A 13,156-nucleotide genomic window follows, 5' to 3' on the forward strand; every position below is an offset into this window, starting at 1 on the left:
GCTGAAAATTAGGTGAAAGCAAAGAGATAAATCCTAGGCTGCTCAAATTATTGTCTTCCCAGCGGACTTTCCTGATCCTCACCAGCTGAAAATTTCCCTTTCCCCTCACCTGTCATTAAAAAAGACTTCTATTATTACAGACTTTATATATAAATATGTCCTGTGTGATATATTATTTTTCATGTGTGACACATTATTTTTCATGTGTGACATGTCTCCTTCGCTAGATTGTAAGCCTTTGGAGGTCAGAAAACACCGAAATCATTGGTTCTACCACTGCATTTAGTACAGTGCCTTATACTTATTTGCTAATAAATATTCATTAAAATAATGGAGATATTGTACTTTGGTGTTTATGAGCCCTTTAGATGAATGCGTTATCAACTATTTTTTACTTTTTGTAGTCTGCAAATGTTCCCCTAGCATATGTGCTAATTGTGGCATTTATAAAAAGTCTACACATTAAGTTGTACTGGCCCCTCCACAGCTAACACTAGTCTGGAGCAGCACCGTCTAGTAGAAGCACAATCCACATATGTAATTCAAAATTTTCTAGTTGCCACATTACAAAAATAAGAAACACAAGAGATTAATTTTTAGCCCATTATTTCCAAAATATCATTTAACATGTAATCAGCTTTTAAAAGTTTAGATACTTTATATTCTTGTTTTCATGCTAAGCTTTCAAAGTCTGATGGTGTGTTTTACACGAATAACACATGTCAATTCAAACTAGCCACATTTCAAGTGCTCAATAGCCAGATACTGGCTAGCGGCTGCAGTATTGCACAGTGCAGGTCTAACACTTGAGGGCAGGCAGTAAAAACCGCTTTGGAAAAAAAAAAAACGCTTTGGACCTCAGTTTCCTGTAAGGTATCTCATAGCTTTGGTTTCATGTCATTGTCATGTTACGTTGTTGAAATCCAAATAAAGCTAATTGACTTGACTTTTTTTGTCATGTTTATAAATCCATAAAATAAAACTTTTTGTATTAGGCATTGTACAAAGACATTTAATAGGCACTTTCCACCCAATTTAATCTTCCTTAAAACTTCTGAGGAAGGTAACTGTTTAGAGTTGAGGATTCCAGGTTTGAGATATATCAAGTTAACCTTGCTCAAAGAATTTGCCAGTAGAAGGTGAAGCTGATTTCAGAACCAGGATTGATTACGGATATCTCATATCCCCACTAGGAAGTTCGTATCTTTTAATAAAAAGTTGGAAAAAAAATTCAAGCTCTGTGTATGAGTGCTGACGTGGATACCAGACCATAAGTTTAAAGAGAAAACATTTGATGGAGTAAAAATTTTATTTCATTAGATGAAGTTGGATCAATAGGAATTTTTTTCTTCTTTTAGGTGGGGATTTTGTAAAATTTTCTTATAGCATAAGTTTATTTTTATTTTTTCCTTTTCTGAGCATAAGAGCAATATGAAAATTTAAATTGGTCTATTGTCTAGTTAGCTTATTCTAATTGCCCCTTCAAAGAAAATCATATGGGAAAGGAGTTTTAGTTGGATGTTGTAAAGATGTCTAATATGAAAGAACAGAAAACATTTTATCATTAAAATGTACTGGCTCTCAGTGAAAAGTTGAACAGGAATTTTAGAATGAGCCTATAAAGAAGCAAAATTTTTTTTTTTTTTTTTTTGCGGTACGCGGGGCTCTCACTGTTGTGGCCTCTCCCATTGTGGAGCACAGGCTCCGGACGCGCAGGCTCAGCGGCCATGGCTCAAGGGACCAGCCGCTCCGCGGCATGTGGGATCTTCCCTGACCAGGGCACGAACCCGTGTCCCCTGCATCGGCAGGCGGACTCTCAACCACTGCGCCACCAGGGAAGCCCAAGAAGCAAAATTTTTAAACAGAAAAAGAAAGATTGGCAATGTAACTTCCCAACAAGTTTAATAAAGTAACTTACCCAATTATACTCAAGTCCACAGTAGGTACTTGATGCATGTAAATTAATTCAACATACACCTTTTATTTATACTTCAGTTTAACCCTAGAATGTTCATATAAACGAGGGGTTATACGTAGTTCAAAGACACTAAAAAAAAAAAAAAAGTTGAAAAAGTGAAACAAACGTTTATGTACCTCAAAAAAAAAAAAACAGCCCTAAGCTTTCCAATGATGTTGTTACAGAGTAATCCTACAATATATTTGCGATGTTAGTTTAAACAATACCTAACGATGAGGATCAGTGAAATTGATACCTTTATACCATTGTGGAACTGGCTAACCATTCTAGGAAGAACTTTGACAGTATGTATCATGTTCTTACTCTTTGATCCAGCAATTGTACTGATGTTGATCCTAAAGAAGTTATTAGAAATGTGTATAATTTTGTGATCAAGGGTGGGAATACTCATAATATCAGTGAAATTAAATGGCATTAATAAAGGATGGTACATTCTGAAGGAAAATAATGCATAAAGATGATCCATGTATTCGGAATAATAACATGGGAAAATAGTCATTAAACTGTCCATACACCATGGTTTTTATGTTTTTAGAAAATCATTTCTGAACCTGTCTGTCTCCGCACTTTGGAGGGTAAGATACTAAGAAAGAGAAAAGACATACATTATGAGAACCGGCTCTGGGGTTAGAATGGCTTCCAACCCCGGGTTCGCTAGCAGTATGATTCTGAGCAAGTTCCTCTCCCCCTCAGTAATGTCAGTAATCTAGCTGTAAAATAGGAAAAACCAGAGTACCTCTATCCGGAGGTGAATGTGTGAAGGTTAAATGAAAGTGCTTAGCGCGCCGCCTAAGTAAATTTTACTTATTATTACGATACTGTCTTCCTGCATCTGTCAAAGCAGCGGAGAATACCGAAATTAAAATTTAGAAATGTGATGCCTTAGTAAAGCGAAAGCCGCCGGACACTCTACAAGAGGTATGCAACCTAACCTTTCAAGCTGCCTCACCCAAACACCTGGGTTCTGGTTAGGCCCGCGGGGCTGTAGTGAACTGAGGTCTGCCTCGCCCGTGAGCACGTAAAAGATGCTTTCTCGCAGGGCTGGCGTCCCGGTGGGTTGGACTCTTCCGTGTTCCAGGGTTGTTTTACTCACCCACGCGCGGCCCGTGCAAAATAAGGACTGAGAGGTGTCCCCCCTCCTCCCATTTGGGCGTCATGCAAACCTTGGACCTGTCCCCACGTAGAGCTGAGCTTACGGAGTGGAGGCGTGGAGAGTGCTGGGGGGCGCGTCACAAAGACTACAGTCCCCAGCGGCCCGCGAGCTCAGGGAGTCCCGCAGGCAGGGCCCGACGGCTGCGGGCGGCTGCAGTTTCTCCTGTGCTCGGGCACAACCTTCTGTTTTTCCTCCGCAATACAGGCGGTTACTGGGTGCTGCAGCTTCCCCCCGATTTCCGAAAAGGGCCGGTAGCTGGGGAACGGGGCCCTCCACCGGAGGCCGGCGCGTGGCTCCTACCCGGGGGCTGAGCAGCGGGACCGACAGGCTTTGCGCGGGGTGACGGCGGACACGTCGTACGGCTGACCCCCAGGCGGATGGGGGCGCGGTCGCGCACGCGCGGCGGAGCCCGTGGGCGGGGCTTTGGGCAGCTGCAGCGGGCGGACCGTCCGCCGGTCGCCGGCGGTCTGGGTCCGCTGCCCGGCCCGGGGGCGGAGACGCGGGAGGTTGATGGGGGGGTCGCCTCGACCTCAGCCTCAGTCTGTAGTGCAGCTTCAGCCACGCCGACGGAGATGGCGCCCTGGGTGCGGACGTTGGGAGAGAAGCTGAAGCAGCGTCTGCGGCTGGACGTAGGACGCGAGATCTGTCGCCAGTACCCGATGTTCTGCTTCCTGCTGCTCTGCCTCAGCGCCGCCTCCCTGCTCCTCAACAGGTAACGCGACGGCGCCGAGCCAGCCGGGCGGGGGGCAGATGGCAGCTCTCCTCCGAAACTGCGGACGCAGGCCGCGTTGCATCGCTGCGCGGAGAACGTCGGGCTGCGCAGCTGCGGGACGTGGGGCCGCCTGCGGGGCCTCAGGGGAGAGCGGCTCGGGGAAGCCGGGCTGGGCGCCGGAGCCCGGAAGTGCGGGCGGGGTTGGGCTCGAGTACCCCCTCTCCCAAGGCCTCGCCTCCTCAGCCACCGGGACCCCATTCGTCCCTTGTTTTCACCCATTTTTTAAAACCTGGGCCTCCATCAACGATGCTTTTCAGAATAAAATCTGTCCGGGCGTTACGGTCAGCTGATAAAGGAGGGTGCAAGGTCCTGTCGCAGTCGCAGGTTTAGACGCACTCCCCTAGCTCTCACCGCGCGCGCGCGCACGCCCACCCACAATATAGATCACAGTCGATCACGGCTTTTCCCGCAGTGTTGTTGATTACAGCGCAAGGTCGTAAAGATTTTCTGAACCCAAGTCAGAAAGCAAAATAGTACCATCATCTCTAGAATAGTTTTAAAGGGAAGACTGAAAAGTAAAATTGGTAAATTTAATTGACATTTTGAAAACGGAAGGTTCTGCCCCTGAAATAAACTGGTAGATTTTCTAGAAACGGTAGCGATGATATAGGAAGTAGTGGAGAAATGTTCCTTTAGAATTATCTTCAGATTTGCATTCGGTGGAAAGAAATCTGAGACAGTTGTCAGCGACAGCATCTGCATGCTGTTTCCTCTGATGTTTCGAGCGTGCAGCCATCCTTACTCTTTATCTGGAAGTAGTTAATCCCCAAGGATAGGAACGGGGAAGCATTCACAAGAAATTTGGTAGTTTAATTTTGCTCTAAGATAACCGTTTCCTGTGACTGTGTTGAAGTTGGGTTTCTTCCCTGGCCTCTTTGCTTTCTTGTTAGTTAACTCTGGGTTTATATAATATTAGGTTTAAACAGCGATTGATATTACTGGAAAATGTACTTTGATTGTCATGGCAAGATGTTTGATTGTAAGAGTATGGAAGAAGTGGAATCCTTAAGAGAGTGGAAAATATTAAGTACTTACTTGCTTTGTCATCTGGAAGGTATTTCAAGCCAGATTAACAGGTTTAGTCTGAAAAACATGTAAACTTTATACGATTATTAAGTTTTGTCCAGGGATTCTTACTTGTCTTCTTTGGGAGTCGGGTCAGTTTAGGTCTCTAAAGTAGGGCAACTATGTAGGAGCAGGTTTAACTAGATTTCCAACTTAATCATAGCATCCGGTGTTCTATGTTGTTAAGGAGTCATAGGATAGCATCAGGTCTGTATAACATCTGATCTCTGTACCCTGTATTTGTGTTATGCAAAGAAAGAAGGAAATAACACATAAGTGTTATCTCTGAGTGGTTGGATTTATGAATGAAATTGTTTTCACATACATGGCACATCTATTCAGAAATTTAAAAATATATATGTATGTGTATATAATGCAGAAAACATTGGGGGCATAACTATGGAACTAGAAAAAAATGAGAAGATATGCTTTGTACATATGTTCAACAAATGATTTCTGTACAGGCATTTCACCAGTTAAGTTTTAGAAATAACTTTAAAAGAAATTTTCAGTTTAAAATCTCCCCTGGTTGGGAATTCCCTGGCAGTCCAGTGGTTAGGACTCTGTGCTTCCACTGCTGGGGGCCTGGGTTCGATCCTTGGTCGGGGAATTAAGATCCACTGCAACATTTAAAATGGATAACCAACAGGGACCTTCTGTATAGCACAGGAACTCTGCTCAATACTATGTAACAACCTAAATGGGGAAAGAATATGAAAAAGAGTGGATACATGTATATGTATAACTGAATCACTTTGCTGTACACCTGAAACTATCACAACATTGTTAATCAGCTATACCCCAATATAAAATAAAAAGTTAAAAAAAAATACCACAAGCCACCTGGTAGAGCCAAAAAAAAAACCCCTCCAAAAAAACCCACAAACCCCCCCCACACACACACAAAACAACAAAACAACAACAAAAACCACACAAAAAAACCCAACCAAACAAAAACTCCCCTGGTTAGTATGGTTAAACTTAGACTAATACTCTTTTCTTTTTTTTTTTTTGGCTGTGTTGGGTCTTCGTTGCTGCACAGGCTTTCTCTAGTTGCGGTGAGCAGGGGCTACTCTCAGTTGCAGTGTGCAGTCTTCTCATTGTGGTGGTTTCTCTTGTTGCGGAGCTCGGGCTCTAGGCACGTGGGCTTCAGTAGTTGCAGCGTGTGGGCTCAGTAGTTGCAGCAGGTGGGCCCTAGAGTGTGCAGGTTTCAGTAGTTGTGGCGCACGGGCTTAGTTGCTCTGCAGCATGTGGGATCTTCCTGGAGCAGGGTTCGAACCCGTGTCCCCTGCATTGGCAGGCGGATTCTTAACCACTGCACCAGCAGGGAAGTCCCGGACTAATACTCTTTTTGAAACTAATTTTTTCTCTAGTTGTCTTGAAACTTTAACTCCTAAAGAACTCTCAAGGTGTTATTTAGCATATAAAATTTTCTTTCAATATGCATTAAAATTATGAATCTTATCTGTGGAAAGATAAATGGATATAACCTTTGGACCATTGTAACTGATTTATGGGAAGAGTAGAGTAACATACTTTATATATTTCAAATTATGATATCACCTTTGCAGTATTGTTGGGATAAATTAAGAGCATAGATACAATTATATATAGATTTGTTGGCCAGTCATAGGATTGAATATTTGAGTATTATAATTAGGAACATTTTAAGTTAATCCTAATAATAATGGTAATAGTTATAATAGATAACACTTTGTGAGTACTTTGTTTGGCTCAGGTATTGTGTTAAGAGTTTTCATTTATTATTATTATTATTTGTATAGATTTTTTCCTAGCGTTTAACTGTAATTGAGGTTTTTAAAAAATATATTTATTTATTTTTGGCTGCGCCAGGTCTTAGTTGTGGCAGGTGGGCTCCTTAGTTGCAGCTCGCCAGTTCCTTAGTTGCGGCATGCATGTGGGATCTAGTTCCCTGACCAGGGATTGAACCTGGGCCCCCTGCATTGGGAGCATGCAGTCTTATCCACTTTGCCACCAGGGAGGTCCCCTTCATTTATTATTGAGGCAATTTATTGATGTGGTTGAAAGTTTTGAATCTGAAGCTTGATTGTAAGAATTTTATTCTGACTCCTCCTTTAACTAGTTATATGACTTTGGATAAGTAATCTAATTTTTATCTGTCCCAGTCCTGTAATCTGTAAAATGGGCATAATACTAGTACCTACATTATACGGTTACTTTGATAAGTTAAGTGGGTTAACACATGGAAAGTGCTTAGAATGGTGCTCAGCACATGTGCTCTTATTAAATGTTAGCAGTTATTTTTGTCTTATTTATCCTCACAACACTGTGAAGTAGGTACTGTTACTAGCCTCAGTGACTGTTTTTATGAGATATAACTTACAGAAAAGTGTATAACACATACGTAATTGTATAGTTCTGTGAATTTTAAAATATAGCTCCCCATGTAACCACCACTCAGATCAAGATGTAAAACATTTTTAGCAACTTAGTAGGCTCCCTTGTCAAAAACCTTCTCCTTGTCATGTATCAGTTTTGTTTTTGAACTTCATATTAATGGAATCATATGGTCTTGTATCTGGTTCCTTTTTCTCAACTCTCCTTTTGAGATTTATCCATATTGTTGCATATATCAGTAGTTATTCTTTTTTGTTGTTGTGTCGTATTCCATTGAGACTATGCCACACTTTGTCCATTCTTTTGAAAGGCATTCGAATTGTTTACAGTCTTTGGCTATTATGAATAATGCTGCTGTGAATATTCTAATATATATTTCTTTTGATAGACATATGTACTTATTTCTTTTGGGTTTATATACCCATAAATGAAAATGCTTAATCATAGCATATACATTTGTTTAACTTAAGTAGATACTGCCAGACAGTTTTCCAAAGTGGTTATACCAATTTTACTCTTGCCAAAAATGTTTTACAGTTCTGTCTGATATGGTTTATAGGTTTAGTTTAGCCATTTTAGTGAGTGTATAGTGGTAGCTCATTGTAGTTTTAATTTGCAGGTCCTTGATTAGCCCCATTTTACAAATAAGCAAACTGAAGCCTAGAGTTGTTCAATAACTTTCTCAGGCTCATAGATAGTAGCAAAATGAGATTCTAATGTAGATCGTTCTGATTTAGAAGCCCAGACTTTTAAAATTACATTAAAAAGACATTGTTAAGAAAAAATACTTATTATTGATAACTTTCTAAATAACATTGACTCATATAAACTGTAAAGAAGTCAGAAAATAGAAATATAAAGACGACGTTAAAAATCACTCATAAATTTACCATTCAGAGTTGACTACTGTTGTTAACATTCTAGTCACTGTTACCTGCGGTTCGCAATTTTATTTTATAAATTGCGATTTTTTTCTGTATATATAGCCTTCTTCTATATATGGAGCCTGCTTAATGTGTTTTAGTATTTTTTTTTTTATTACTTTTCAGATTACCACAACTGGCTTATATACACTTAACTTAGTATTTAAAAAAATTTATTTATTTGTTTATTCTTTTGCCTGCGTCGGGTCTTTGTTGCTGTGCGCAGGCTTTCTCTGGTTTCGGTGAGCTGGGGCTACTCTTCATTGTGGTGCGTGGGCTTCTCATTGCAATGGCTTCTCTTGTTGCAGAGCACGGGCTCTAGGCACATGGGCTTCAGTAGTTGTGGTACCTGGGCTCAATAGTTGTGCCTCATGGGCTCTAGAGCGCAGGCTCAGTAGTTGTGGCTCATGGCCTTATGTTGCTCCGTGGCATGTGGGATCTTCCCAGACCAGGGCTCTAACCCATGTCCCCTGCACTGACACGTGGATTCTTAACCACACTGCCACCAGGGAAGTCCCTTAACTTAGTATTAAGACAGGCTTTTCCAAGTACTTTTATGAACTTATTTAATCATCATAACAACCCTATGAGTTAGATGTTATTGTTATTACCCCATATTATAGAGGCCCAAGCAAGAGTCAGAGAGATTAAGTAATCTGCATTGTGTCATAGCCAGGATTAGAACCCAGACAGTCAGACTCTACAATGTTTTTGTTTCCAAACTAAGTGGGTCTTTCACTGTTATGTCCTGTTTCTTTTGTCTATTTTTCTCTTTCTACAACAGTACCAATTTTTTTTTTAATGACAGTATTATAGTTTTGTAGCGTGTTTTTATATACAGCTGGGTTGTAGGCCGGAACATGTACATATGGCCTTCACGTGTGGCTTTTTTCCCAACCTGGTGCTGGGTTACAAGGGTGAGTATCCTGAGAAAGAGTTTCTGGTGGAAGCTGTATCTTTTTTATGACCTATCCTTGGAAGTTAGGCAGTTAGGGAGCTTCACTTCTGCCACATTCTTTTCGTTAGGAGTAAGTTATTAAGGCCAGCCTCTATTCAAGGGGAAAGAAATTAGGCTCCTGCTTTTGATGTGAGGAGGGCAAAGAATTTGCACAGTTTTTATTTAATTTGTCAATTAAATATTCTATCAATAGAATTGATGAGTTAACTGTATTTAATGGTTTCATCCATGAACATAATCTTTCTCCATTCATTCAGATCTGCTCTGATGTCCTTTTAATAGCTTTTTTTTCATTTAAAAACTTTATTATGGAAAACTTAAAACACAAAATAAAAATAGAATAGTACAATGAAACCTGTAAATACCTATCACCCAGCTTCAAAAATGATCAGCTTAGGGGCTTCCCTGGTGGCGCAGTGGTTGAGAGTCCGCCTGCCGCTGCAGGGGACACGGGTTCGTGCCCCGGTCCGGGAAGATCCCACATGCCGTGGAGTGGCTGGGCCCGTGAGCCATGGCCGCTGAGCCTGCGCGTCCGGAGCCTGTGCTCCGCAACGGGAGAGGCCACAACAGTGAGAGGCCCGTGTACCGCAAAAAAAAATGATCAGCTTAAAGTCCAGTATCACCCCCTCCCCCAATTATTTTGAAGGAAATCCCACATGATATATTTTATCAGCAAACATTAAACATTTCAGTATGTATCTCTAATAGATGGGAGCTTTTTTTCTACGTAACCACAATACCATTTCACATTTAAAAAAAACTAATTTCTTAGCATCCTTAAATATCTATTCAGTGTTCAGATTTCCCTGAATTTGTTAGAGCTTTACCCTCCAACATTTTATGATGAACAGTTTTAAACATATAGCAATATTGAAATTTACGGTAAATGACCAATTATGTTTTGCCTCGATTTTACATTAACATTTTACATATTTTTTTATTGGAGCATAGTTGATTCACAGTGTTGTGCTAGTTTCAGGTGTACAGCAAAGTGATTCAGTTATACATATACATATATTCATTCTTTTTTAGATCCTTTTCTCATATAGGTTATCACAGAATATTGAGTAGAGTTCCCTGTGCTATACAGTAGGTCCTTGTTGGTTATCTATCTTATATACAGTACTGTGTGTATGTTCATCCCAAGCTCCTGAGTTATCCCTCCGTCCGTGTTTCCCCTTTGGTCACCATAAGTTTGCTTTCAAACATTTTACTGTACTTTTATATGCTTTATTGTGTGTCTGTCTATCCATTACTGCATCCGTAATGAATCTTACTCATAAACAGCTTTTCATAGTTAATTAAATAAGATACAAATATGATCTTTTAATCTGAATGTTGCCTTCCCTCCCCCGTCCCTTTTTTTAACCTTGTAATTTATTTGTTGAGGAAACTGGCCATTTGTTCTGTAGAGTTTTCCACAGTCTGGCTTTTGCTGATTGCATCCCTGTACTGTTTTGAGGCATGTTCTTTTCCCTCTGTGTTCCCTGTAAACTAGTAGTTAGGTCAAGAGGCCTCATTGTTTTGATTTTTTTTTTCTCCTTTAGTTCATGATGGTGTAGATTTAAAGATATTGAACTGTTTAAAAAATATGCCTTTCTTATGGTATTATTCTTTATTTTATGATATACTGCTAGTTTTAGTTAACTAATATTTTACTTAGTACTTCATATCTATATTCATAAGTAAAATAGACCTAATGATTTGCTTATATTATCTTTATCAGGTTGGGGAGTTAAAATTATATTAATCCTTTAAAATTAGCAGCTTTTTCTCATTTTTTTCCCCCTGAAAGCAGTCTGTATAAAGTAGAGATTATCTGTTTTATGAAAGTTTGGTAAAACCATTTGGGCCAGGGGTCTTTTTTTTTATAGTCATGTCTCTGATTATATTTTAATTCCTCTAATGATACTTGGTCTATTCAAGTTCTTCACTTCCTAAGTTTTGGCATTTTTGTCTTTTTCTAAAAATTTATGTCATATAGGTTATCTAATTTATGAGCATACATATAGTTTTTATAGTCTTACTCTTCATTTCAGTTATAGCTATGATTATTTCTTTTTCATTCTGTATTGTATATTTGTATCCTCTTTTTTTTTTTTTTTATTCCCTCATCTGTCTTGCTAAAACCTTGTCTTTTTAACTTTTGGTTTTGAAAATTTCCAAGCATATATAGAAAAAAGAGAGTGCAAGGAACCTCTAAGCACCCATCACTCAGCTTCAGTAACCATCAATGTTTTAAAAAAGTCTAACCTTCCTCCCTTAAAAAGTAAATTATTCTACACAAAACCATAACCTTACAAAATTAAAAATAATTCTTAATGTCTTCTAATAACCAGTCCATAATCAAATTTTCCTAATTATATAAAAATTTGTAGGGGCTTCCCTGGTGGCGCAGTGGTTAAAAATCCGCCTGCCAGTGCAGGGGACACGGGTTTAAGCCCTGGTCCGGGAAGATTCCACATGCTGCAGAGCAGCTAAGCCCATGCGCCACAACTACTGAGCCGCGTTATAGAGCCCACGAGCCACAACTACTGGAGCCCGCGCACCTAGAGCCCGTGCTCCACAACAAGAGAAGCCACCGCAATGAGAAGCCCGCGCACCGCAATGAAGAGTAGCCCCCGCTTGCCGCAACTTGAGAAAGCCCACGTAGCAACAAAGACCCAACGCAGCCAAAAATAAATAAAAATAAAAAAAATTTATAAAAAAAAATTTGTAGTGCATTTGTTCTAATCAGAATCTAAGCTAGGTCCACTCATTGTATGTAGTTGATGCATTTCTTAAACTTTTGTAAATGTCTTATAATCTAGAACAGGAGTTGGCAAACTTTTTCTGTAAAGTGTCAGAGAATAAATATTTTCGGCTTTGCGGGCTACATCAGGTCTCCGTCCCATATTATTATTTTTAAAACTTATTTATTTATTTTTGGCTGTGTTGGGTCTTCATTGCTGTGCATGGGGTTTCTCTAGTTGCAGCAAGAGTGGGCTACTCTTCATTGTGGTATGTGGCCTTCTCACTGTGGTGGCTTCTCTTGTTGCAGAGCACAGGCTCTAGAGCGCAGGCTTCAGTAGTTGTGGCTCACGGGCTTAGTTGCTCCATGGCATGTGGAATCTTCCCGGACCAGGGCTCGAACCCGTGTCCCCTGCGTTAGTGGGCGGATTCTTAACCACTGCGCCACTAGGGAAGGCCCCCATATTATTTTTTAAAAGAGCCCTTTAAAAATGTGAAAATCTTTCTTAGCTTGAGGGCTATCCATAAGCCATAGTTTGTCAACCCAAATCTAGAACATTCCTCCTCACCCGCTCTTTTTTTCCTCCTTGCTATTGAGTTGTTGAAGAAACTGAGCCATTTGTTCACACCTTGGGTTTTGCTGATAGTTTCCTTGTGGTGTCTTCTGTTTTTACTCTCACCTGCACCTTTATATTTTTTGTAGACAGGGAGTTAGATTTATAGGCTCAATTAGATTTAGATTTGTTTTTATTTATTTATTTATTTGGTGCAAGAGTACTTCACTGATGCTGTGTACATCCTATTAAATCACATCAGAGGATAACTCCACGTTAGATGGAGTTGCCTCACTTTGTGTATTCAGGTGGTGACAACTGCCCAACAAACTTTCTCTTTGGTTTCACCGTTTATTTACTCCCTGAATCAGTTACTTCATTATAGGATGCAACATGATGATTTTGTATTCTTCCATTCCTTCTGTAGTTTTTAGTTTAAATGCTTGTGTGGGGCTTCCCTGGTGATGCAGTGGTTGAGAATCTGCCTGCTAATGCAGGGGACACGGGTTCGAGCCCTGGCCTGGGAAGATCCCACATGCCGTGGAGCAACTAGGCCCGTGAGCCACAACTACTGAGCCTGTGCGTCTGGAGCCCGTGCTCCGCAACAAGAGAGGCCGCGATAGTGAGAGGCCCGCGCACCGCGA

At 40.5% G+C, this 13,156-nt stretch overlaps 1 protein-coding gene across 7 annotated transcripts in view; it reads left to right on the forward strand.

Moving 5' to 3' along the window:
- The first annotated feature begins 3,538 nt into the window (after window positions 1–3,538).
- Window positions 3,539–13,156, forward strand: part of SNX14 (sorting nexin 14) — a 68,843-nt gene continuing 59,225 nt past the window's right edge. For 6 of the 7 annotated variants that reach the window (XM_067702643.1, XM_067702640.1, XM_067702642.1 and 3 more), the window contains exon 1: window positions 3,560–3,843. In XM_067702643.1, coding sequence (XP_067558744.1) covers window positions 3,704–3,843 — 140 coding nt within the window. In that variant the 5' untranslated portion in view covers window positions 3,560–3,703. Of the gene's footprint in view, window positions 3,844–13,156 lie in introns of all 7 variants that reach the window. The other variant, XM_067702644.1, reaches the window with a different exon arrangement.

This window comes from Pseudorca crassidens, chromosome 13 (assembly GCF_039906515.1).
Source record: "Pseudorca crassidens isolate mPseCra1 chromosome 13, mPseCra1.hap1, whole genome shotgun sequence".
Lineage (NCBI taxonomy): Eukaryota > Metazoa > Chordata > Mammalia > Artiodactyla > Delphinidae > Pseudorca > Pseudorca crassidens.